This window comes from Anthonomus grandis, chromosome 8 (assembly GCF_022605725.1).
Source record: "Anthonomus grandis grandis chromosome 8, icAntGran1.3, whole genome shotgun sequence".
NCBI classification, from domain to species: domain Eukaryota; kingdom Metazoa; phylum Arthropoda; class Insecta; order Coleoptera; family Curculionidae; genus Anthonomus; species Anthonomus grandis.
Window position 1 is genome coordinate 5,078,987 of NC_065553.1, and position 27,463 is coordinate 5,106,449.

The 27,463-nt window shown below is 32.2% G+C and overlaps 1 protein-coding gene across 2 annotated transcripts; it reads left to right on the forward strand.

The window, feature by feature from the left end:
• Positions 1-27,190, forward strand: LOC126739171 (abhydrolase domain-containing protein 2). Of its 2 annotated transcripts, XM_050444733.1 has the most exons (8): positions 1-357; positions 6,083-6,255; positions 6,320-6,487; positions 10,518-10,704; positions 10,759-10,992; positions 11,051-11,166; positions 21,424-21,626; positions 21,679-27,190. In XM_050444733.1, the coding sequence occupies exons 1-7, from the start codon at positions 203-205 to the stop codon at positions 21,603-21,605; spliced, it is 1,215 nt and encodes a 404-aa protein (XP_050300690.1). In that variant the 5' UTR covers positions 1-202; the 3' UTR covers positions 21,606-21,626; positions 21,679-27,190. The 2 variants fall into 2 exon arrangements, with proteins under 2 accessions (XP_050300690.1, XP_050300689.1); XM_050444732.1 differs by having other exon boundaries at positions 21,424-27,190.
• Positions 27,191-27,463: the final 273 nt, after the last annotated feature.

A 27,463-nucleotide genomic window follows, 5' to 3' on the forward strand; every position in this document is an offset into this window, starting at 1 on the left:
CGCGGCGCACCCCTTCCTTCCCGCACACACTCCATCATCAATACGGAAAACTTTCGATTTTTATAATCAGTCAGTTTGTTTTGTTGTGATTTTCTATCAATTTTAATGGTAAAATTGAATGGAAAGAGCAGTGGAGGTAATTCGCGTTACTGTTTAGATCACAGATAAGCGTGTCAGAAAGAATTACACGAAATAATCCGCAATGTCGACCGCTTTGCTGGCCGTGATTGCCGTAATCTTATGTATACTCTTCAGAATCCTGAATGTGAATTCGCAGCCCCAAATACCGTCCCTATTTTGCGGGGACAATAAATTTCTTGATAATATCCTGAAGATATCACCTTTATTAAAAGAGCCGTAAGTTTATTTTGCTATAGGGGAGGGATTATTTAGCAGTGATAGCTCAAACGTTGGGGTAGGGCTAGATAATATGCCAAGGATCTTTTTTTGAGAAGGTTCTGGAAGAATTGACGTTTTGTAGAACAAATTCGAATTTATGTTAAATTCTTGGCATAATTTAAGGCTAAGGAATAGAAAATCTTTTAAAAATCTTTTAATATTAACACTTTTTTTTAACAGATGAGTCATCCTATTTGTTTTTAATTGGTGATTTAATTGATTTACCCATAATGATGGTATGTTAATATTGTGTATTTACTGTAATGCTAAACATAGCTTTTCAGTTCTGGACTAATTGTTTTCATATAACATTCATTTGTTATTGTTTTATAATTAATTTTCAATATAATAAATAGGTTATTTTCAATATTATTTTTATTTATTATTATTATTATTATATGGGATCAATCCCATTACAAAAAAGAATAATGTAACATAATAATTCATTTAAATTCTATGCAGTGTCTAAATTTTGTCTTTTTTATATATTTTATTTTATTATATGGTATTAACATTTACAGTTTATTTCTTTAATTATAATGTTTAATACAGAAATCAATCACCAAAGACATAAAAAATAAATGTACTCAATATTTATACAAATTGCTTACATTTGTCACAATAAAGCCAGCATGTGGCAACAGTATCATTAAAAAAATAATAAAAGGTAATATGCAAGTATGGTAGGTGGGGGGCAAAGCTCCAAAATTTCTAGTTTTTATAGTATGACAGGAAGTAGATGCAGCATTTTTATGTAAATTTATGCAAACATATTAACAAGGGGTGTGACTCTATCAAAAAATGTATATTATGTAATTCCAAAACCTTATTTATTCATTGGAATTCCAAAGCTGTCAATGAATTTCAGTAACCTTAATAAATATATTTTCATAAATTCCATTGACTGCCAAGGAGTTCCAGTTACTTCTAAGGATGTCCATTTACTTCAAATATATCCAAAACAATTGGTGTAATATGATACATTTTTTTAAAAAATTTAACAAGATTGCAGATATGATAATTTAAGGGTGTTCTAGATTGACATAAAGTTAAATATATTATTCATATTACTTATTATTATAAACATTTTAAAAGGTTAGAATTTAAACACTTGTTAACTTACAGAATGTTATCCATAAATCAGTAACTGATTCTATAATAGGCTTACTAACTAGCAGCTAGAAAAATTATGACTGTAAAGTTTTTTTATAATTATATTTCAAAATATTTAAAAATTAAATTGACATAATATGCCATTTTACAGAGATTATCACTATCAGAGGTAGATTAGGCTTATCTAGAAGGCTGTAAGATTTTTTAAAATTTGGTAATCATAATAACAGATCTTGTTCTTTAAAATATTTTCATTCCTTCAATGATACAAAATAGTTTATGGGGCAATACTGCAAAGCTGTTAATTTAAGGGTGATAGAACAAGACCTGTTACCACTCTGACAATATTTTAAGAAAATCCTACCTCTACCCAGTCTTCTAGATATGCCAAGGCTACTATCAACCTTGATACACCCTGTATAGTACAACTTACATCACAAATCATTTTCATCAAACCAATTACAATTTTTTAAACTTCTTATATACTAAATGTATGCTTAATTTTTCTTGCCTCTTAAGTTTAAAACCGTAATTTCCTAGTAATTTTAATGCTCTGTAAAAAATATATTTATTTTCAACATTTTGAATATCAATAATTGCCTAACCCTAACCTTTATGGGAATAAGGGGGATTATTAATATGAAGAAGAATCAATAACGGCCCCAGTACAGAACCTTGGAAAACCCCTGTAGTAGTCTGGAGTTCTTCAGAGCAATGACCCCCAAAATTAACTCTTTGGACATGACCCATGATAGATAGAAACTGAACCAACCCAAAGAAGAAGATGAAGAAAATGTGCTATATTGTGTAAGACAAAACAAAATCTTGTGTAAAAGCATCCTAAAAACTAAAAAATTCCAAATTCACTTAAAATTTCAAACAAACATAACATCTAAAACACTTTACCATAAAATTTACACACATTACCAAAATTAATCATAACAAAACAGATTGAGAAAAAAAAGCATCTTTTTGATAAATTTCATTAAAAAATAAGTAAAGCTCTCAATAAAACAGAATTTAGAGGAAGTAAATTAAATTATTTAATAGGAAACAAAACTAAAACACTAAAATGATGTCAGAGCACAGGTCAAAAGGTATCATTAAAAAAATCGTCAAGGCTATAATATGCCCTGGATAATAATAGTGATTTTAATTTCTTTTTGAATTTCTTAACTTCTAAAATTTGTCTGATACATAGAGGAACATGGTTGTAAATTTTTTTGCTAAGGTATATAAGTGAGTTCTTGGTGAGGGAGGATGTAGGGATTGGTAAGGGAAAATCGTTAACCTGGCGAGTCATATGACCAGTGTTGGAGGGAGGTTTAGGACATTTATGAATAAGAGTAGCTGTTTCTAAGATAAAAAGAGTTAGGATTTTTTGAGATATAAAGAGAGGTTTATAAGAATCTCTTAACCCAGCGGAACATAACTGCCTTTTTTTGAATCACATAAATTAATAATCCCTTGTTGCTTAAACCCCAAAAAGGCAAGCCATAACAAAGATGGGACTCAATAAGAGAAAAGTACACTGAACGTGCAACTACCCCTCCCAGCTCAGGCCCTGCCATTCTTACTGCAAAGCATCCAGAGGTTAATTTTGATGCAAGATTTAGGATATGATCTTCGAAGCGAAGGCGACCATCAATGGTAATACCAAGGAACTTACAGCTTTCTTTGTTTTTCAAGGGGGAGTTTTCACTAAACATAAGGCCCTGAACGTCACACTTTAATCCCATAATAAAGGTTTTGCCCACATAATACAAGCCTGTTTGCAGCACACCACTCCAATAAAATCTTAAGATCCTTAAAAACCTGGGCTCTGACATTATCAGAATCTCTATGATTCCATAAAATGGTGGTATCATCAGCAAACTGAACCACTTTGCCCTGCAGTTTTAATGAATTTTAAAGACTGGTCTATTAGTACCTTTCTGTTCTGTTTCCAATTGAAATTATTTATTTAATTTTGTTCCTTACAAAAAAGTGAGAAACCCTATTTGTTGATAAAACTTAGGAATAAGAATGTCATTATATTTTAATATTTTGTTATTAAATACTATATAAAAAGTATCTCAATTTTGCCTCATTTTTCATTTTTTTTTAAACATCTCAAATTCTTTGGGCTTTTGTATAGGTTTTTGTGTTGGGTTTTTGTATAGGTTGTTGGGTGGGTTTTTGGCACAAAAACCCTGTGGGTTTTTTAAATGGGTTTTTCGTTTTGCCAACCCTGTTTAAGGGTGATAGAACAAGACCTGTTACCACTCTGACAATATTTTAAGAAAATCCTACCTCCAATCTTCTAGATATGCCAAGGCTACTATTAACCTTGATACACCCTGTATAGTACAACTTTAACAACTGTATAGTACAACTTTCATCACAAATCATTTTCATCAAACCAATTACAATTTTTTAAACTTCTTATATGCTAAATTTTTCTTGCCTCTTAAGTTTAAAAGGATAATTTCCTAGTAATTTTAATGCTCTGTAAAAAATATATTTATTTTCAACATTTTGAATATCAGTAATTGCCTAACCCTAACCTTTATGGGAACAAGGGGGATTATTAATATGAAGAAGAATCAATAACGGCCCCTGTACAGAACCTTGGAAAACCCCTGTAGTAGTCTGCAGTTCTTCAGAGCAATGACCCCCAAAATTAACCCTTTGGACATGACCCAATAGATAAAAACTGAACCAACCCAAAGAAGACCCTCTAAAACCCTATCTCCATCTTCCGCAACAGTATTCCATGATCCACACAGTCAAAAGCCTTGGATATATCCCAGAACACTGCTACAGCCACTTCACCTGAATTAAGCGTGCTATAAAGAAATTGAAGATCATCATGTTAAGATTAATATCACTATATGTATTTTTAGCTAGATTATTTTTATCTATGGCATCACTTTTTGCTAAAATGGTCCTGATTTCCTCAATTGAAAGTATGATAATAATCAAATCTGGTATCGTTACTCTCTTGAGAGAAAAATGATTTTATTTGATTCATTTAATGATTTAATTTTTTTTTCTTTGCAATCATTAGACAAATCATGTCGGTTTTGACTAGGTTTTTCATGGAGCTTATTTTTTTTTTAACTTTGATTTTCATTGTTCTGAAGTTTTATTTTTTTCCTTGAGTTTCCTTTTTTTTAATGTTTTTTTGCATAAAATACAGATTATTTTTACTAATTTTTTATGATCGTCAGCTATTTTAAATAATTTGGGAATTCTATAAAATATGTCATAAAAGTCACGTTTTTCGTCCTCCTCTAATAGCAAAATCCATTGGAAAAAATGGGGGCATTAGGGCGGCACCAACACTGGTTCAGTTTAGGTAAAAAACTGCACTGATTTAGCCTTGAGGGAAAAGTTAAAAAATTGGCTGCTGTTAGTTCAGGTTATGTTTTACGTTACCTTCCCTTAAAATTTAGTTTTACTTATATCAAATTTCCTAAATAATAACTACCATGTTTTCTAGTTACGGGATAGGAAAGAGAGCCGCACGACCTCACATAGCTCGTGCGGATCTGGGTGCACTCAGGGCAAAAAGTGCCACATTGGTGCCCCAATGTGATTAAACAAACCTGCACTAATTACACCAATGGTTTTTTATATTTTGCTCTGGTTCCGCACTCATGTTACATTTTTTTCACAATAGATTTCCCTATTTGAGAGATAGTAAGTCATTTTGTGCTGAACTCTTTCCACAGTCAGTTGTGTACTGCCTGATAAGGTGACCAAATTATGTAAGTATATTCTCGTTTAGAACGAAAGAGCGAGCCATAGATACACTTTATATATGAGGGTATATATTATATATTATATACCCTCATACTAACATCCTGTTGAAATCGCCACTATATACAATATGCGCTATATTTAATCGGATCTGTCACATCTGTGATATAAATTTCTCTCCGGTTCATGTGATTGTCAATATCTTGGTGGATCATTACTCTTGGGATTAAGACCCATGTGTTTAAGTTAAAGTTAGTAGGTATATTGCAGTTATTTTAATTTAATTTTGTTATATTAATAGTTATTTGTTCTAATTTTTTGGATAACTTTTGAGATTGTGACTTTACTTTTTTTCTTTTCTTTTCTTTTCATTCATTCTTTTAGGTTTGTTTTGTGTTTTTTTTTATTAAAACTATATTTTTCATTATTTTGCAACTGTTTCCTGTTATTGGGCAAGTTTCCTGTTGGAAATAAAGGCTTATTATTATTATTATTATAGTCTCAAATGAAAAATGCAAAGAAATCCACTGAATTCTGAGAACAAATCCAATCGTTTTTAATGATTTAACTGTAATTCCGTTCTGATGTTCATTGGAATATGTATGTTATAACCAGTATATTCTATTCTAAAGAACTATTTTGAAAAAGTTTAGAGAAGTGACATAACATTACTATCTAGCTCTGTAATTTTGAATCTCATTCTTCGGTACCTTTTTGAATAAGTTAAGTCTTATTTTAAATTTGTTAATAGACGGGCTCGATTCAATCCCGACATTAAAATGAAATAACTTCATATTATAAAATTTAATCCTTATTTATTTTAAAGGTACATTCCGACAAGACTATGGGGTTTCAGCGGCCACGTACAGACTATCATCCACAGCGTGATTGGTCGCGTGAAATGCCCTTGGCCAATGGGAGAACGCATTTTTCTCACCCTCTCGGATGGGACCACTCTCACCTACGATATGTACCAACCTTTAGACACCAACTTTCCCGGTATATTTTTAAACTAAACTCAACATTCTGTTGATAAAAATATAATTAAAATAATATTTTTTAGATGACATTTCAATAGCAATCTGCCCAGGTATTTGTAATACCTCGGAATCCGTGTACATTAGAACTTTCGTGCATTGGGCGCAGTACCATGGATACCGGTGTGCCGTTCTGAATCATGTAGGCGCCCTACCGAAAGTACCGGTTACTGCACCAAGAATTTTCAGTTATGGTAAGTTAATGGCTTTACTATATTTCTATTTTTCGGTAGTATTTAATAGGTATAGCAACTTATAGTATGTGCTGCTTATTGACGAATAACATTAGAAAAATAGTTTAATATTCATTCTAAAAACATTTATTTTCACGAGCTATATCCGATAATAATTTTAGAATAAGAGAAAACTTGATATATACACACATTGAGGGAAATTTTTTGTTATGGTGACAAAAATATTATTAACTGCAAATTAAAAATCTATTAAAATAGGCAAGATTCTTTTAAAAGTCTAAAATTGATAATACAAAAATTTAACAGCAATAAATAAAATCACATTTGCTTACTGGAGACCTGGAATTGCTGATATTTATGCCGATTTAGGGGACAAAGGTCCACTTTTTAATTTTCTACCGCATTGCACGCTTAGTAACATTCTAGATTGTCTGGAAATGATACATTTCCGATCTATTTGAACCAAATACAGACGAGACTTACAACGATCGTTCATCATTTCTGGATCTAAGAGAGATATTAATGCTCATATAGAGGTCAAAAGTCCACTTTTTCATTTTCTACCGCATTTCATTTCTCAGTAACACTCTGGATCGCCTGGAAATGATACGTTTCCGACGTAATTGAATCAAATGCAGACAAGACTCACAATTTTATAGCAATCGCCAATGATTTCTGGATCTCAGATAAACATTTATGCCGATTTAGAGGTCAAATGTTTACTAACTCCTTGTGTCACTATTGTTATAAAATGTCAGGTATTAGATTAGGTTGATTTATTTTTATCTTATTGTTATGCATCGATTTACTGCCTGATGATGAATGAATGAATAAATAAATAATTTAGTCTGCTCATTTCTTGGGTAATCTGAGAGGTGAACTGTACTAGCTAAACCAAACAAGAGGTTATTGATCCAGTTTTAACAGCTATAATTGAAATTTAAAGTGACGATATGTTAAGTATTGATTGGTTGATGTTTAAGCAGGATGATGGCCATTATGCTTTATTCGTCCGACAATATTTGTATCACACGTTTCTAGGATAATGGATTGGAAGAAGATGTACTCCATGATCGCCAGATTTATCACCTCTAGACTTTTTTCTTTGCGGCGAATTAAAGAGCAAAATCTATGAGACTGAACCGACTTCATTAAAATATTTGACGCAGAACAGAATTGTAAATGTGTGGGCTTCAAATCACGCCTAAAGTATTGCAGAACGTGCAGCAACATTTTGAGTAAAATGTTAAGTGGAGGTGGCCATTTTCAGGATTTATTAAGCTAAGATATAAGCAGATTCTTTTTAAATGTATTTTTGTGATTATTTTTTGAATGTCTAGATTTAGAAATTCTATAGTTTTACGCTACTTTTTGATTTTTTTTTAACTCGTAATAATCTATAATAATGTAATTATTTTCAATTACCTTTTAAAGTTTAAATGCCAAAATCGTAAAACCTACCAACTCAAACTACATCATATTAAGGATCATTGTAAAGAAAATCGAAACACCTTTCAACGACATATCACTCAACCCTCCTTCCCATTTAGGATTTTAGGTGATTAGATGATAGTGTATGAAGGTGGTTTTGTGATTATTCAAGTGTCCTCCTCGTAAATAAAATCGACGGATCCGAGTGTTTTTTAGAAAAGCTAATGGACTTTATTTTTTTAATAAAATACATTCCACATTATTATCTGTTTGGCAATTTCTAATTCTATTGTTGTCTTCATTGATTTTTTTATTATGCTTCATTGAATTTAAGTGGAAAAAATTGTAGGGGCATGAAATGATCATTAAGGCGAGACATTCAAATGTATATTTACTTTTCTATTTATTTATAGAAATGTAATTTAAAATTCAATGTAAATTAAAATACATGTATGTAATAAAGTTCATTTTAAATGTCACGAACTCATTCATTGATAACCGCGAGTCAAAATATAAATAAACCAACTTGCGTCAAGATATTAATCTTGTTTTAACATTTTAGCGACACTCGTTCCTCGTTTTGGCTCGAATAATTTTTATTCTGAACGTATTGACAGGATATTCATGGTTTTGCATTACACACGAAAAAATGAATTATGATGATGCTAAGTGAAATTTCTGTTTCGACAAAATATGTGAAAATGAGCATTTTCATTTTCTTTCATAACATTTTCTATTTCTTGCTTAAACGGATAGGGAAGGCAACGCAAGGAAATGTATGCACCTTAATATTACTTCTTGATTACAATATATTTTTAATTAGGGCTTTATACAAACAGCAATCTATATCCGGTTATAATGCTTTTTACTCTACAATTACTTAAAGCTAATTAATCGTAAACGATTACGAAATGCGTTTAAGGAAGTTTATGATGTACTTTTTGTTGATAAAAAATTAAAATAAATAAATTAGGCCTTTATACCATACTTGGCGAAGGGCAGCGAATGCTGTTAACTTAACCGAGTACACATAAAATTACAATATTATTATAACTACTTTTAAAAAAGCAAATAAAACATACAGAAAATATTTAACTAACTTAATATACAAAATAACAAGCAAAAATTTAGACTTAAAAAAAGAGAAAAAAACTCACCTAGCGCATGACCGACTTGACTTAACAATACAAATACTTAAGAAAAATTAATAATTCTATAATAATAGCAATATAAACAAAACAAAAGGAGAACTATCCAAAAACAAATTAATTGATTGATTGAAGTAGGCTGGATAAATGTTTTTTAAAAGTTTAAACAAGAAACAACAATAATGAAGTTTTTCTCGAGCCAGTTTAATTCTTTTAGCTTACAAGTTACGTGATCCCGTCTTCTTAACCCATAAACAAAGCGAATGCAAGAATGTTGTATTTTTTGCAGTTTGTACCTACTGTAAATATCAAGACATGGTCCATATACAAAATTAAAATAATTATGCGATAAGACGAGAGCTTCACAAAGTTGCTTCTTTAGAGTAACACTTAAGAGAGCCTTACTTTTGTACAAGTTTCTCAGAGACATATATGCTCTTTGAACTACTTTAGATACCTGCGTTTTAAATCTTAAATTTGTGTCAGAAACAATATCTAAGTTTTTATGTTCTTTTAAATTCGAAATGTTTTCACCATCTATCATGAGTTCACAGTTCATACGATGATGCGTAGGGGCCAATATAAATGACAGCCGATTTTTTAGGATTTAATTTTAAACCATTTTGTTTTGAATAATTATGTACTGCACCGACCCAATGATTCCATGGATTCAAAAACGTTATCATTGGTAAACTGTATATAAATTTGTGTATCGTCACAGTATTAAGCCATACGACAATTTCGAATTTTATTTTTTAGGTCATTTATATAAAGTATAAAAAGTAATGGGCCTAGAATGGATCCTTGGGGAACACCTCTTGTTAAATCGGCTGGCGCAGAGAATGAGTTACCCACCCTTGTTATCTGTGATCTATTCGCCAGGTAATTACTGAAAAAACGCACAGCTTTCGGTAAGAAAAGAGCTTCGCCAAAAGCATATTATGGTAAAGAGTGTCGAAGGCCTTGCTGAATTTTAACAAAACTAAAGCTGTTGTCTCGCCCTTATCGTAAGCATCCATAATATCGTCCAAGACTCCAAGAAGAGCTGAGGCAGTACTAAAACCACGACGAAATCCTGACTGCGATTCCGAAAGCAAATTATTTTTATCAATGTATTCAATCACCTGCTTGTATATAATCTTCTCAAAAATCTTGGACAATACAGATAGTAGGCTGATCGGTCGTAAATCAGAACAATCATTCGGGTTAGAGATCTAAGGCAGTGGCAACACTATTGCCTTTTTCCATAAAGAGGGAAATTCACCTTTCTCGATAATATATTGGGTATTTTTTAAATATAATTTTGTATGGGTTTCCTTGAAATAAAGTATGCTTGAGAAAAGAACATCATTCTTTCAAATAAAACTATGGAGATTGCGATACTTTATATTATATATCACATTATTCTGAAGATAAGATTAAAATTCAATTTTTATATATTTTTATTGCAGGCAATACTGAAGACTACCATTCGATGCTCCTAAATCTAATCAACCGGCATCCAGATACCAAACTGGTGTGCGTGGGCTTCAGTCTGGGCGGTAATTTAGTCACGAAATATCTTGGAGAAAAAGACCGAGTCAAACATCCAAATATCATTGGAGGAATATCTATTTGCCAGGGCTACAATGCCATCGAGTAAGCAACATTTGTTGCATATAATTGATTTTATTATTATTTTCAATGTCGTAGGGGCACAAAGTACTTGCTCAACTGGCAAAACTTTAGGCGTTTTTATCTGTACGTCATGACTGAAAATTTGAAGAATATTATTTTGAGGCATAGTAAGGTATTGTTGAGTGAAGAGGCCAAGAGAAGGTTCCAATTGATAGAGTCTGAAATTATTTCCGCTGCTACTCTGCCTGAATTGGACGAGGCATATACAAAGAAGGTGCATGGTTTTAATACTATAACGGAGTTGTACCAGTAAGTGTAAAATGAACTTTTTCCATTTCTTAGTGCTATTTTAATTTCAATTTTTTAGTTGGAGCTCGAGTCTCAATTACGTAAAGAACATAGATAAACCTATCATTTTTGTTAATGCCAAAGATGACCCTATTGTTCCCGAACCGTTGTTGGAACCTATTAGAAAATTAGCCGGTGAGAAAAAAAATATTTTATTTCAGAAATAAGTTTATCAAATAAGTAAACAAGATTTTCTGTAATTTATCGTAATTTGTCAGTGGATTAGCAGCGACTAGCTAGGTAAAAGTAAACTATTAAATAACTGCTGTAGTAGCAAAGGTTGTAAATGAAAGTTAGAAGCGTCAGAAGTCCAATGTGGGTTTCGGGAGAAGACGTCAACCGAGGATGCCATTATTAAATTAACGGAACAGCTGTATGACGCATTGGATGCAAATAAACCAATCTTAGGTATATTTGTAGACCCAACAAAAGCATTTGACACGGTTAACCACTCGACGTAGCCAATAAAATTATCGAAAGTTATTTGACAGGTAGGAAACAAGTGGTAAAAGTTAACAACACTTATAGCGAAATGAGAGATATCAAATGTGAAGTACCCCAAGGCACTGTAATGGGACCACTTTTATTTATTATATATAAAATAAAAAATAGTCTTTTTTCTGTAAGAACTGTGGGAAGAATTATAACTCTCGCCGACGACACAGTTGTTGTCTACACAGGAGAGACCTGGCAAGCCCTAAAACAAACAGCTGAAAATGATTTTCAATTAATTGCAGATTGGTTTAAAAAAAGCAAACTACGAGGGCGGGTCAATAAGTCCGTGATTTTTGGGATAAAAGACAGGTTTTTATATAAAAAGTTATTTTATTTTTTAACATAGTCTCCTTTGAGTTCTATACACTTAGTCCAACGTTTCTCCAATTTTTTTATCCCTTCGGAAAAAATATGATTTGTCGAGGTCATCAAAATAGGCATTTGTTTGAGAGATGATTTCGTCGTTGGAGTCAAATCTCTTTCCGCCGAGCCATTTCTTTAAGTTTGAGAATAGGAAATAGTCACTGGGGGCTAAATCTGGAGAATAGGGCGGATGAGGAAGTAATTCGTAACCTAATTCATGGATTTTTGCCATGGAAACTGCACATAAGTTTTTATGTGGTCATCTCAATATTCGGTCCCTTAATACTGGATTCGATGAATTTGTAAATTACATAACTGATAATAATTTTGACATTTTGGGATTGACTGAGACCTGGTTGACGGCTTATACTGATAACTTGGCACATCAAATTGAGGGTTATAATTTCGTCAGGAAAGATCGATTAGGGCGTGGCGGTGGGGTCGGGTTTTATGTTAAAAAATATGTTAATTTTGAAGTTTATCACATTCACAACCCGCCACAGAACTTCGAATTCTTAAGCATAAAAACTCAGATTTCTAGCAAAAATATTTTGTTTACCGTGATATATCGTCCACCTTCATCAGATATTAACAGTTTTCTTGATTCCCTTGAGGATCTATTTACAAATATTGTTCCTTTATTTGATCATGTGGTTTTTATGGGGGATATTAATATTAATTTACTAAAGAAGTGTAGACTTTCTGACAGATTTTTAGCGCTCTTAAATACATTTGATTTAAATCAAGTAATAACCGAGCCTACAAGATGGAATATATCTAACAATACAAGTACCCTACTTGATGTCATTATTATAAATAAACATTTCCCAATAAATGGTGTCGGTTCGTTGTCTTTGTCACAAACCATTAGTGATCACAACTTAGTATTCTGTTGTCTTGAGTTTCCTAAAAGTAAAGAGGGACATTTTAAAATGAAATATAGGAACTATAGTGTTATTAATACGGATTTATTTGAGCATGACGCTTTAAGACTTAATTGGGATAGTATATATTACCTAAATTCCGTTAACGATAAACTTGTGGCTTTTAACAACAATATACTTTGTTTAGTTGATAAACATGCGCCAATTAAGACTAAAAATATTAAAAATAAACCATTTACTCCTTGGATAACAGACAATATTAAATTGCTTATGAAGCTCCGAGATAAAGCACTGCGAAAATATAAAAAAAATAAAACTGAGTTAAATTTAAACTATTATAGGCAATTGCGAAACTATACAAAACATGCTATTCAGCGGGAAAAAATATCATATTTTAACACACTTTCTACAAAAAAAATCGTGATTTTTGGATAAATGCTAATAAACTACATCTAACTAAATCAAAGAATACCGATCTGCCTTGTAATTTTAGTAATCCAGAAGCCCTAAATAATTATTTTTCTCAATGCGTTAACCAAATTAACAATAATATATCACAAACCAAATTAAATTTTTACAATGAAAATAAATGGAATAATAGTATTCAAGAATTAAATTTAAGTCTTCTTGATGAAGAAAGGGTTAACAGTATAATTAAGACCATAAAATCAAATGCTATAGGAGCTGACGGACTTTGTATAAATGATATCAAGCTTTGCCTACCTTTTTGTAAAAAACCACTTCTAAACATTTTAAATACTTGCATTCTTACAAATGTATATCCTGATATCTGGAAAAAAGCACTTATAAGACCTATTTCAAAAATCTCTAATCCGAAAGAGCTAAAAGACATAAGGCCTATAAGTATTTTATCAGTAGTTTCTAAAATTCTAGAAAAGCATATTCACCAACAACTTTATAATTTTGTTAACTCATTTGGTATACTTCCAGATACGCAATCGGGATTTAGGAGGAATTATAGTACAACTACTAGTCTGGTGGGAATGTTAGATAATATAAGACTTAACGAAGAACATAAACAAAGTACTTGCATGGCGGTGCTTGATTTTAGCAAAGCATTTGATACTATAAATCACTCAATGCTCCTTGCAAAGTTGGGATATTTTGGTTGTTCCGAATCTACAGTTTCTTTTTTTGATTCCTATCTTAAAAATAGATCACATTCGGTGTTGTTAAAAACCAACAATGGAAGTTTGGAGTACTCAGGGTATCTTGATTTGGAAGTTGGTGTTCCTCAGGGCTCCATATTGGGACCTCTTTTATTTTCGATTTATGTTGCGGATATGCCTAACTGTATTGAACATTGTAAATTACAACAATATGCTGATGATTCTCAAATATACATGCCATTAAATTTTTTAAATTTTAATATTTCTGAGCAAAAAATTAAATCGGATATACTAAACATAGTTAATTTTTCCAATGAGCATAACTTAAAAATTAACCCTGCTAAATCTAACATCATTTTATATGGCTGTAAGTCAGGAATTCTGAGACACTTATATGAAAGTATAAATATTGAGATTAATGGAGAAAAAATTCCAGTTGTCAATGAAGTGAAAATATTAGGATTGACTTTAGATTCTAACTTTTGTTTTGAGACACACATTAAAAACAAATTAAATATAGGCTATATGCGTCTTAGAAATCTGTACAGATTTAAAAATGTCTTAAAGAGTAAAACCAAATATTATCTCTGCAATAGCCTCATTCTCTCCTTACTCGACTACGGTGATATCGTATATTCTAATTCTATAACATCTGAGCTTTGTAGATCTATACAAAAATTGCAAAATAGCTGTATAAGATTTTCTTATAGCGCTGCCTATCGGGAGCATATCACACCTTATTTAAACATAAATTCTATTTTAAATATGGAAAGGAGAAGAAAATTACACATATATGCCTTTATATATAAAATAATAAAGTCGGGTCAACCCCCTTATTTAAATAAGTTATTTACTACTCTCTCGCATTTACACAATACTCGTAATGTTGGAAATTTTAGGATACCTCAACATAGAACAAGTAGCTTCCACAGGTCATTTTCGGTTGTCGGAGTTACAATGTGGAATAACTTGCCAAATAATATTAAAGATTTGTTATTTAATAAATTTTACACCAAGGTTAAGCAAATTCTTCTCGACTCCCAGCGAGATGCCTGGTAGCGCAGATGTAACTAGCTAGCGCAACTTGCGTTGGCTAGTTGTATCTGTGCTGGTAGTATGACTGGTGGTAGAATAGTAGTATAAACTGCAAAATCAACTAAGACCAAAGATAAGCTGGCCTATCCAATCTTTCTTTTATGGTTCTTTTTTGTCTATTCTTGTTACCTTCCGTCGCATGCCAGCCAAATTGCTTTGCCATTTTTTGTTTCTACCCTTTTTAGTTTTAGTTTTGTTCTTTTTTAGGTTAATTAGGATTTTTTTTTGTGTTTATTTATAATGTTTTCAAGGCCTGTTTCACGCAAATTGCGCTATCGGTTTTATATAATCGCGAAGCAGTTCCTTTTACCAGAAATTGTCAATTTTATTTTCTCATGTAGCTATAATTATATTTATAACTATTTTTTTGGTAATAAACTTTTTTGGCTTTGACTTTGACTTTGACATGTGTGGACCCTTGCATTGTCCTGGTGGAAAAGAACTTTTTTTTTGGCCAAATGTGGTCTTTTTTCTTTCAGTTCCTCATTGAATCTATCCAATAAGTTGGTATAATATTCTCCATTGATTGTTTTCCCCTTTTGAAGATAGTCGATGTGGATTATATCGCGTGCATCCCAAAAAACGGTCGCCATGACTTTATTGGCTGACAAACCCACCTTTGCCTTCTTGGGCGCCGATTCACCCCGAGAAATCCACTGTTTTGACTGCGGTTTGGTCTCCGGCGTGTTATGGTGGATCCACGTTTCGGCCACGGTGACGAAACGATACAAAAATTCGTCCATATTGCGGTTGAATAACGCCAAACACTCCTGGGAAATTGTCACACGGTTGCGTTTGTGGTCGATTGTGAGCAAACGCGGCAACCATCTTGCGGAAAGCTTTCTCATACCCAAATGATCATTCAAAATTGAAACTACTGAACCATGTGAGATGCCTATGGCTTCTACAATCTCCGATCGGCTAAAACCATATCGCGAATTTTTTTCGATTGTTTTGGATGTAGAAACCTCGACTGGGCGTCCAGAACGTTCGGCATCTTCCGTGCTTGTACGGCCACATCGAAATTCAGTAAACCACTTCTTTACCATGGAAATGGATGGTGCAGAGTCCCCATAATATTTATCAAGCTTAGCCTTGGTTTGAGTGATGGTTTTTTTCCATAAAAAAATAATGCTTAATGAGCACACGAAATTCACTTTTTTCCATTTTCTTCTTAAAACGAGTGGTAGTCTGCTATCAACAGCTGTTGAACACAAACTAGGGTTGAGCAAAATTTCACTACCTGTGAATCATTCACTGTGAATAAAAAATCACATTCACGACTTGATGACAACTTAAAAATAAACTGTGAAATGTCAAAACGTGAATGAGAAAGGCGCGTTCACATTAAGACAAACGAATGCGCGTTGAAATTAACCGAAAGAAGTAATTCATTCATCAGCGATTGGCCGTCGTTAAACAGACTCCCATCGTCTATCCGTCTCTCTCGTTTGTGGGAAAAAACGAGAGAACAATTATTTTTTATAAATTATTTTTATTGTACATATAATATATTTTATATTGTCATGCTTATTTAGTTTTTTTTGCTGGATTTTTATTATGATAGAATATTTTAATTTATCAATTTCTGAGGAAGGTCGAATATTAAAATATGTTTGTTTTTATCATTATTTTAAACTTTTAAAGACAAATATTTCTTATTAGGACATCGTGATATTAGCTTTAAAAATGTCTATGAAAATATATACAGTAGCGGCCAAATGTAGAGAAACTTTTAATTTTTTAAAAAATTAATTAATAGGTTAAATAAAAAGTTTTAATTTCATCACTAAATCATTGGGTACCTTAAGTTACTTATAATGATATAAAAATAAACACATTCTTTAACACATGACGAAAATACCAAAATATTTTTCATTTTTTTGCGGCCATAAGTAGAGAAACTTTTTTTCCGATCATTCCTAAACAAACAGTTTTTGAATAAAGAGAATAATATTTTAGTCGTGTGTTAGTATTAGTCGAGTAAGATGCCACGAGGTATTCATTTGTCAGTTCAGTTAAAAGAACTAATTATAAAAAAATATCAAGATGGATTGAAACAAAATCAAATTGCAATTGATTTAAAGCTTAATAAAAGTGTTATATCTAAACAAATCAAGATGTACAAAGAACGTGGAGGTTCTTTAATTAAACCTAAGACCGGAAGGCCGCGAAAGACTACTCCTTCAGATGATAAAGTAATAAGAAGATGTTCCCAAAAAAATCCTTTCTTTACTGCCGTGGACATTAAGAAAGGAAACCCTTCCATTTCACTATCCATCCGTTCCATAAGAAGACGCTTAGGCGAAGGAAACCTCCAAGCCCGACGACCGGCAAAGAAACCATTCATTTCCAAGAAAAATCGGCATGCTCGTTTAAAATTTGCTAGAGAACATTCCACTTGGACTTATAACCAATGGAAAAACATACTTTGGTCCGATGAAAGTAAATTTAATTTATTTGGGTCGGATGGAATAAAGTATGTAAGGCGTCCCCCACATCAAAGATTCAATCCTAAATACACTAGGCTAACCATAAAACATGGTGGAGGTAATGTCATGGTATGGGGTTCTTTTTCTGGGCATGGACTAGGTCCGCTAATAAAAGTTGAGGGTATTATGGACAGATATCAATATTTACAGATCCTCAAGAATCATATGATACCTTACGCCGAAGAAAACCTTCCACTAATTTGGAAATTTCAACAGGATAATGATCCTAAACATACAGCTAAAATTGTTAAAGATTTTTTTGCGGAGGAACAGCTCAACGTTTTAGCCTGGCCTCCACAAAGCCCCGACTTAAATCCCATTGAAAACCTATGGGAACAATTGGAGTTAGATGTTAGGCGTAAATATCCCGAAAAATTTAAAAACAAAGAAGAACTGTTTTGCGCATTATCGCAGGCCTGGCAGGAAATACCAGAAGAAAAAATTGTAAAATTGTTGGAGTCGATGCCCAGAAGATGTGCAGAAGTTATTAAAAACAAAGGTTTTGCTACCAAATATTAGGTTTATTTTAAGTATTTGTAATATTTTGCTTAAGTTTCTCTACTTTTGACCGCTTAAAAAATAAAAAAAAAATTTTTTGTGGGTTTATAAATAATTTTCTTATACACTAGTTATTTATTTTTTATGTTGTATTTGTGTTCCACCTAAAACAATAAAATATATTTTTAAAAAGTAATCTATCAATATTTTTTTTAAAATAATCAAAAGTTTCTCTACTTTTGGCCGCTACTGTATTGTTTCAAATGTGACGACAATTGTTGTCATTGTCAATGATATTTACTTTTAGCCCCCTTAATATTTGTATCTAGGTATGAACTATCCTTAACACAATAAACACAAAATAGTAATACTTTTCTTATTATTATGCGAATTCACTGCCATGATATTAAGTTACACGATAAGCAAACTCGACAACCGGCGCTCAATCGTGAATTCACGTTCACAGGTTATATTCACAGTGAATAGAAAATCGCGTTAACAGTTATACCTGTGAATTCAAATTCACGACTTAGCTCAAGCCTAACACAAACTAAATGACGCAGCTTGTTCAAATTTTGACAGGCGTCAACTGACAGTTCTTTGTTGACAGGAGCAGAGTTGCCATTTCCATTAAAGGGCGGGAAATTCAAAAAGCCACGGACTTATTGACCCGCCCTCGTAACATTAAATGGGCAAAAAACAAAATATATTAGTTTTACTTCTTACACCAGAAATCTTCCTCAAATAGGCGCTTTAGAAATTAGTCAGTCGTTGTCAATTCCTGCATCACCGTCCATAAAATATTCGGGTATTATTGTAGACCAACATCTTAAATGGAATTTACAATTAAAGCAGGTGACCAATAAAATTAGAGGGTTAATTTCAACTTTTAAATATTTAAAACAATAACTAAGTATCAAGAACCTTACCATAATATACTATTCGTTGGTCCAATCTCATTTGACATTGGATTGATCGGGTGGGGTGGTGTCCGGGATTGTCACTCACAGCAATTAACCATCATTCAAAAATGGATACTAAAAATTATATTCGAAAAAAATCGACTATTTCCAACTAATTTACTTTATAAGGAAACAAAAATAATGGACATGTGGAAACTTTACTGTTTCAATTTAAGTATGAATATATATAGGAAAAAAATATTCTTGAAACTTTATCGCACACATACCCCACAAGAAATAGGCTTAATCAAAATGCGCGTGGTGGTAGGAACAAAAAAAGAATTGGTCAGCGTCATTTCAAGTATTTAGCACCGAAACTTTATAATATTATACCAAGACCCATACAGGAAAAAATGTCTACAGCAACGGTTAAAGTTTATGTAAGGCAATGGATTGATCAGACAGATGCGGCTATATTTCATCGTTCGATGAATAACTTGTAGCTTGTTCTTATTATTTTTGTAATTTTTATTAAACGTTTGATAATTATTCCCATGTTCTTTTGTTGATTCCTATGTGCTACTGTGAGTATTTGAATTTAAATAATGTTGTCTTTTCTTATTGTATGTGTAGTGCAAGATGTGGTTGTCCTTATTTTAAATGTTGTTTTAAAACCGGTAATAAGAATAATTGAATATGGACAGATACAAATAAATTATGAGTGATGTATTGAAATACCATTGATGGAATATTTTCTCGGACTTGACAAGAAAAACCCGATATTGACCTTTAAGCCTGAATTGGACTATATATATCCCTAAAGAAAAAGTACGAACAAGCTTCTATACAGAGAAGATAAATCGCAATACCAACTTAAAATCAATTTGTGGACAGGGATTATTAATGGTGAAATTATAGGACTGTTTGAGTTGCCGCAAAATCTCAATGCTGAATATTATCTCAATTTTTTGCAAAATATTCTCCCCATCCTATTGGAAAATGTTCCTTTAGACATTCGCAGAAATATGTGGCTGCAACACGACGGATGTCCTGCGCACTACGGTGTGCAAGTTAGAAATTTTTTAAATGAATCCTTCCCTAACCGATGGATCGGACGTCTAGGACCCCTATACTGTGGCCCCCACGGTCACCTGACCTAAATCCTCTTGATTTTTTTTACTGGGTATGCCTCAAAAAATTGTATACAGGGAGACCCATACAAAATATTGAAAATCTGCGCGAGCGCATCCAAACTGCTGCTCAAGAGATAGATAGAGCTGGCCACGCTCAACGGATTAAGCGATCCTTTATAAGAAGGTGTAGGGCGTGTATAGCAGCAGGTAGTGGCCATTTTGAACACCTTTTGTAAAATTGTAAAACACAAATAAACAGAATTAATTTACATCGAAAAAAACACGATTTTTTTTTCACAAAATAGTTCTTTCGGCATTAAAACAACCATTTTTTTTTTGAGGTTAACAAAAAATTCAAAAAGTTTTTGTCTGTAATACGGCATGGAATAAATAAGTTTTTACGCTAATGGGCACCAAGATTCTATTATTATTTTATTGCGTCATAGGACTTCAAACTTTTTGAAAAGAAAAAAAAAATCCGATATTGCAATTTCAAAAATTTTTCCTGTGAAAAATATTTGCATAACTGACAAATTTTAATACGCATCATAAAGCGCATCTATCGGCAAATAACATCCAACCGAAGAAATTGTGATTTTTTTTTCATTTAGTGACACACCATAAAAAAACTGATTACAGGTAGGTATTTCTTAAAATTTCGCAAAAATCAAAATATCTCGAAAACCGTAACACTTTCGTTAGAGCTATGTTGGATTATTCTGATTGGAAATAGTCCAATCTTTTAGGAGTTTTCATTTGGACCACTATTTACGGGACACCCTGTATAGAGCAGCTTCGATCCTAATCGTTTATTTCTTCCTTATACTTGTACGTAAAATAAAATAAGTATTTTGTATTTAAATTTTGTAATTTTAGAAATAAACGTATTGTTATTATTATTATTATAGTTGAAAATTTCCTCTTTTGAAAATGGGTGTAAACTTGACAACAGAAAATCGATGAATATGTTTGTTGAACTCAAACAAAGTTGTTGTTTACTAATTCTAGCCTTTCAATGTTCTAAGTTGTATATAAAGAACGTAAAAAATGCGAGGTTTTACGCATTTGTCTCAAATGAACAAAGAGGCATGGCAATGTTCTACCACGCTCTTATTAATAAAATTATTAAAAATCATGTGTCCGAAACAGGAGAGCGCAGAAATAGCCAGTCAGCACCTTTTAAAACTTGAAACATATTTTCAATACCTCTTTATGTTATTAGTCTATGAAGAAATGGGTTTGTCTCACTCATACGAGTAAAATTCAACGAGCGGAATTCCAATGAATTCAACTTGAATGTGAACAAATTTATGATTTGATTAAACAGCTCCCATGATTAAACGCCCTAAATTCAACATTTGCATTTAGTCCCTGTACGTTATCAACCTTTTTCTTTGCAGAAGAAAAACCGAACACCCTCTACGTGGAAGTGGCACATGGCGGTCATCTGGGCTTCTACGAGGGCGGCCTCACGTATCCCAACCCGGTCACGTGGTTGGATCGTGCCTTAGTGGCAATGGTGGGCAGCCTTGCTCTCCACTACGACGACAAATTAATGAAAAAATCAAGTTTGGGCGTGTAATTTTTTACTCGTGAAGCGTCGGTGGGACGTGTCGAAGTTTTGTAGCCGGAAATCTAATGTTTGATCATTTTAGATTTATATTTTAATTGATCAAATTTCAATACAATTTGCCATCATATGTCATATTTCCGGATACATTTTGATACTACTTGGCTGTGTTACTATCGAATGACGGTTTTAAAGTCTTAAGTAGCAGTAGTTAAAAGCAGGTGAACCGGGGGTGGTTGGTGACCAGTACGGATACTAGTGTTTTTTGACTTTTTTAGGTTACTTACGACGGAATGTGTGTATATTTTGTTTTTTGCAGATATTGTCCTTGATAAAGGTCAATAAAATTGTTGATTTTTGTTCACATTTTTTTCACAGCTTGTATGTATGTTGTACAGCTTAAGTTATTGAATAATTATGGTATACGTTGGTTAACACGCACTCAAGCATTTAAGAAACTTTGAAGTCTATTTACGAATCTTTAAATGCACATAAAGCTACTTCTAGTTTTATTTTGCAACAGGTCGCAATAATCAATTAACACAAAATCACTTAATGTGACAATAAGAAACCTATTTTTCCTTTTTGGATCCAATCACAAACCCACGTGAAAACTTATATACCGGGTGACACAGAAAAAATTTTCGGTTTATTTTTGTTAATTAGTTTTTTTCTTCTTATGCGCTTATTTAGCAACCGATTTAAAAACTAATCATATTAAATTATTGGGAAAAAGAAACCGCATTTCAAAAGTGGTTGTTGCCAATAATGTGCTATTTAAAAAATTAAGTAATTGCCAAAATTAATGGTTTTGACATTTTAAATAGGCGTTTAAGTCCAAAAATCTCATCCATTATTCTCTAAGAGACCAACATACAAAATTGACGAAAAACAAAATAAAACACAAAGTCACGTGAACCCACAAGTGAGTACTTGTACTGTACTGTGAAGTGTGTGGATGGCTTCTAAAGGCCTGATGATGCTCTAACTAGAGCGAAACACGTGTAGCCCGTTTTATTACATGTTTTGAGACCGCGACTTTGTGTTTTTCTTTGTTTTTCGTCAAACATTTAAGTCATAAAATGCAATGAAAACTATTTTTCCATAAGTTAAAAATCAAAATTTAAAATCAAAATCTATAAACATGAATAACTAATGACTAACAACATGACTAACAACATGATCAAAAATTAAAAGTTTTGACGCATTCACGGCACCCTACTATAACCCCTTCAGACCTGACTTTTTTTTAATGGCAAAAAAATATTTTTTTCCAAGATTTAGCTAATATGACACTATCTGAATTCATTTATATAATTTTTTTGATTTTTTTAAATTTTTTTTTGTATATTTGTTTGATTGTACATACCCATGTACATAAGGTACGGAATTAAAAAAAAAGTTAAGCAAATACATATTTTTTATTTAGGCATAAAAGAAAGAAAATGATATAATCCTATTTGGAAGAACGGTGGAAAGTTAAAAAGCAGTTTCGATTTTTAATAAGACACAAATGCATACGACACTTGTCACAAAATACATGTGACCTTCCTTTACATCCAGCCACCTTGCTTCTAGTAGTTTCTTTTTTTTTATCATCAAATTGGGGCATATGATCTACCCTATCCAACTGAACTTCAACGAGTGGGCGAATTTCCACTTTTCTTCTTACTGGATGAGGAGACGCGGGTGGGGTAGCACTAAAGGATGATGATGGTCGACCCCGTTTATTTGAGGGAACCTTCTGACCCATTTTTATTAGACTTTCAGCAATCGTCATCCTGAAATCGAGTAAGTCCATAATTTTTTTTTTGGAACATTACAAGGTTGGCATTCTTTTTTATATCCCAGCCAGCTGTTAACCAAAGCAAAGTCAATCATATGCATCGTAACTCGCAGTGTCCACTTATTTGATCTGATGAATATTCTGTATAAACTTATTAGTTGATCTAAAAGATCGATTCCTCCCATGCTGTGATTATATTTTTTTACCACTTCTGGCCTACTAATTTGTACATATTGTGAGTTTGTTTTATCCCACCGCTTTGCTTGATCTTCTAAACCTTTACCTACGCAATTCGATGCCAGACAAACAGTTTTATTATCTAACCATTTTACGACAACTAAGCCATCCTCGCTAACAACTTCTTCGGAAAATCCTCTTTCTTCTTTTTTCATATCTCTATCGCTCATAACGGGAGGCTTTTTTAACTCAACAAGAAGCAAATAGGAATTGAAGAAGTTATCAAAAAACAATTGATGGCCTGGTTGAGAAATCCTGTTTGCAAAGTGAAGAATTACACTAGCTCCCTGTTCAAATTTCTGAAGATTGTCTTCATTTAAACCAGTTGTCTTACCTTGATAAAACACAAAGTCATAAGCTTGTCCACTTTTTCGACATAACACGAAGACCTTTATTCCCCATGGACATGGTTTGCCTTTTATATACTGTGCTCATCAACACAAAGTTGACGTTCGAGGTTTAATTGCAAACATCTTTTTCTGACAGATTCTATAATTGGCCTAACTTTAAAGAGTTTATCTTTTGATTCAGTTGGCTTTTCCAAATTATTTACGAAATGAAGACAGCTGCGTAACTGAAAAAACCTATCCCTTGACATGTTTCAAGCATAAATTCTTAGGGTACGATCCCAATACATTCTAATTCGAGGAAATTTATTCAGGCATCCAATCATGATATGAAGAGCTATTAAAACTCTTATTTCAGATTCGGTTGTTGGTCTAAAGTTTTTGACGTTATTTTGCAATGCATAAATATTTGTATACATTGACATTTCCTCAAATAGTTTTTCCGGAATATACCTCAAGAAATTCAATAGGGTATGCAGGCTCAATTGGGTCTATATTACTAATGTCTTGGTCTTGATTCTATTCTTGTCTTATTGTTTCAAATTTAATTTTTTTTAATTTGAAAGTAATCCCACTTTTCTTTTTCTTTATCTTAGCTATTACTACTGATAAAGATTCGTCATCACTGCTGGAGTCATCGGCACCGTGTTGGTTTCCGTTTCTTTCCTGAAGTTGCTCATCTATCTTTGTCAGAGTGTCAGGTCCTACTCTTGGTTCACCGGGGACGGTCACGCTTTCTAAAATATCGTCTTCGTCTTCATTTTCTTCAATATCCGACAAATCGCCATTTTCAACTAAGTCGATAAGTTCTTGTATATCTTCTGGGTTTTCAAGACTATACTTCTTTTTATATGCACTCACTTTTAAAATCAGCTTACAAATATCTAAAAGAAACTACAATTTACAACTTACAACACTTCATACCATGTGTACATCTACATGGACAAGTCTTTATACCAATAAAGACTGTTTGTACATGAACTTTTAGACAATAATAATCATAGAAAAATAGTCAAGTATTTTATATAAAATAGTAATATGAACTTTATAAACCTCTACAAACTTTTCACACTTTTTTTTTTCAAAAAAAATACAAAATCCATACAAAACATAAACCACAGAGCTTACCTTGAATCGATAATGCGCAATAAAACTAGGTCATGTTTTTGTTTACTACTTCACATTTTGTCTCATAGATGGCACTAGAAAATGGTTTTTGCGTGGTAAATATATACATAAAGAAGTACAATTGGTATAAACTATGAACGCTTGCGGGTTGATTAAAAAAATAACCAATAAAGTCAGTATACATACCCATGTACACCGGGTCTCAAGGGGTTAAAATTAAAAAAAAAAGATTTTTTCTATTAGTATTAAACAAAAGGTAGCAAATAGAGTATCATTGTTTTCAGAATACTATTTTCTATCGAAATACGTAATAATATACCAAGTGTCCCATTTAAAATAAGAAAGTTAGTGTCACTTCCTGTTAAACTGGACGTGATGGAAAACAATAGAATATGTCTAAAGATGCTGTTATAACTATTCTATCGATATACCAAATTTCATTCGCTTATCTTAAAAAATAAAAAAATTATTAGGTGTTCCCTTTTTTCTGTGTCACCCGGTATAGTTACGGGCACACAAAGTCAAGATTAATTTTCATCGGGGTTGTCCCGATTCATTGCATTTTAATAATTAACTCATTCCAGTAATTTTTGTTAAAAACCTGAAAATGTTATCATGAATTGACTTGTAATTTAATTATTTTTTAAATATTGCCTTGGTGATTAAACTCGATGAACTCATGCAATAGAAAATAAAGATATGTGACCTGGTTAATGAAAAGAGAGCTTAGGTGTGAAAAATCATTTTCCAATTGTTTACCAATTCGGATAGGGTTTAAGACGCCCTTTTCCATGGTGAAAACCAGAAAGTCGTAATTTCGAGAAAGGGTTACTAAAAAATTAAGAAAAAGAAAAACAGAAATGCGAAAAAAAATCCTTTTTCCACATATACGTATAAACAGGAAAAACTAAAGGCACTACGTTGTAGAAGGCAAACTAAATTTTATGCCTCGTAGCTTGTCTATTCTATCATAGTCCATATTTCTTCCGTTGAGCAAGCTGTAAATAAAGACTTTCTAATTCTTCGATATGACAGCTGTAAACGATTGTTTTTCGTATTCTCGATCATTTTTGGTCATAATTGTTTGGGGTTTGGTGTTACATCAATCTTTCAATCAATCAAATTTGGTTACCAGCTACTGCTTCCCTTTATACAGAGCAAATAAATCCATTTTAACGAAACTTTATTCCATATCATTCCAGTCATCGTTATTTGAACATCTTCATAGGATCCGTCATTGTCTTCACGGCACTACGCTCTTCATCTACACTCATTGTTGGTTATTTTGTGAATGTAAAAGACCAACAGTAAAGATTTAATTAATTTAATAACGACAAAAACACTTCTTCAGTTTTTCTCGTTTAGTAATCTGAAGCTGACTATGTACGCAATTCACTACAATAATACTTTGAGTAGAAACAACACGTGACGTTCTTGAATATAGTTAGTTATACACCAAAGAAAATGGAGAAAAGGAGACAATTAGCGAGAAACTGACGAAAATAATTGTTTTCGCACATAAGCTCTTTTTGCGTAGAAAAGGTCACATATAAAGAATTTCGTCTTTCCACATGGTACGAAAAAGTCTAATAACAAAGCAAAATTCAGTAAAACTAAGCTCAGATATTTTCAGGATTAAACAATTTTTCCAATTAAAATCCTAGTTGAGGCTTGTGTGATCAGATTATTGATAATCCCAAAAAAAATAGTGGCCAATAAGTTAATTAATAAAAAGTTTAAAAATTAAGTAATTTATAAAAATATAAACATTTATTTGTAAATGTAACTTATAAGGAATTTTATTTTGTTCTCATTTTACTAATCCACTACATAACAAAATACTTTCAAATTATATCTTCATTTGAAGATATTTTGATATGTAATGTATATAATGTATTTTAATATGACATGTATAATTTTTTGTAATTTAAATGGAATTTAAAATACTTTGTTTTGTGGATTTAAAAACTCAGTGACTGTTTCCAGAAAATGGGCGTCTTTACCCGATGGGATTTACCCTCATCCCTTCTACTTAACTGTTTTTACTTTTATTTACCAATGTTTTTGTCCATGTATCTTCATTATATTTCATTATCTTATCTGTGCTGTTTTTTATATTGGTTCCAGCTATTTTTTAGAGTTAATACCGAGCACTCAACTTTCTAAAAGCAAGTAATATTTTTTTTATAATCGGCTATAAAATATAATATTTGAACAAGAGTTCGATATTTTCGATAAAATATTTCGGGATCCATTTAGTATTAGGTTGATACTCTTATTATCAGTGTTTATTAAGCGTAGCGTTTCAAACTAAAGATTACAAGCGAGGGACGCTCTTATGCAGAATAAGATGCTGATCCTTAAGAGTGTTT

What these genes read in the sequence shown, in the direction of transcription:
- LOC126739171 (XM_050444732.1), top strand. Translation starts at nt 203, where the DNA reads ATGTCGACCGCTTTGCTGGCCGTGATTGCCGTAATCTTATGTATACTC. An exon ending in TTTAGACACCAACTTTCCCG is followed by an intron (nt 6,256 to 6,319) that starts GTATATTTTTAA and finishes AATATTTTTTAG; the next exon opens with ATGACATTTCAATAGCAATC. An exon ending in ACCTATTAGAAAATTAGCCG is followed by an intron (nt 11,167 to 21,423) that starts GTGAGAAAAAAA and finishes TTTTCTTTGCAG; the next exon opens with AAGAAAAACCGAACACCCTC.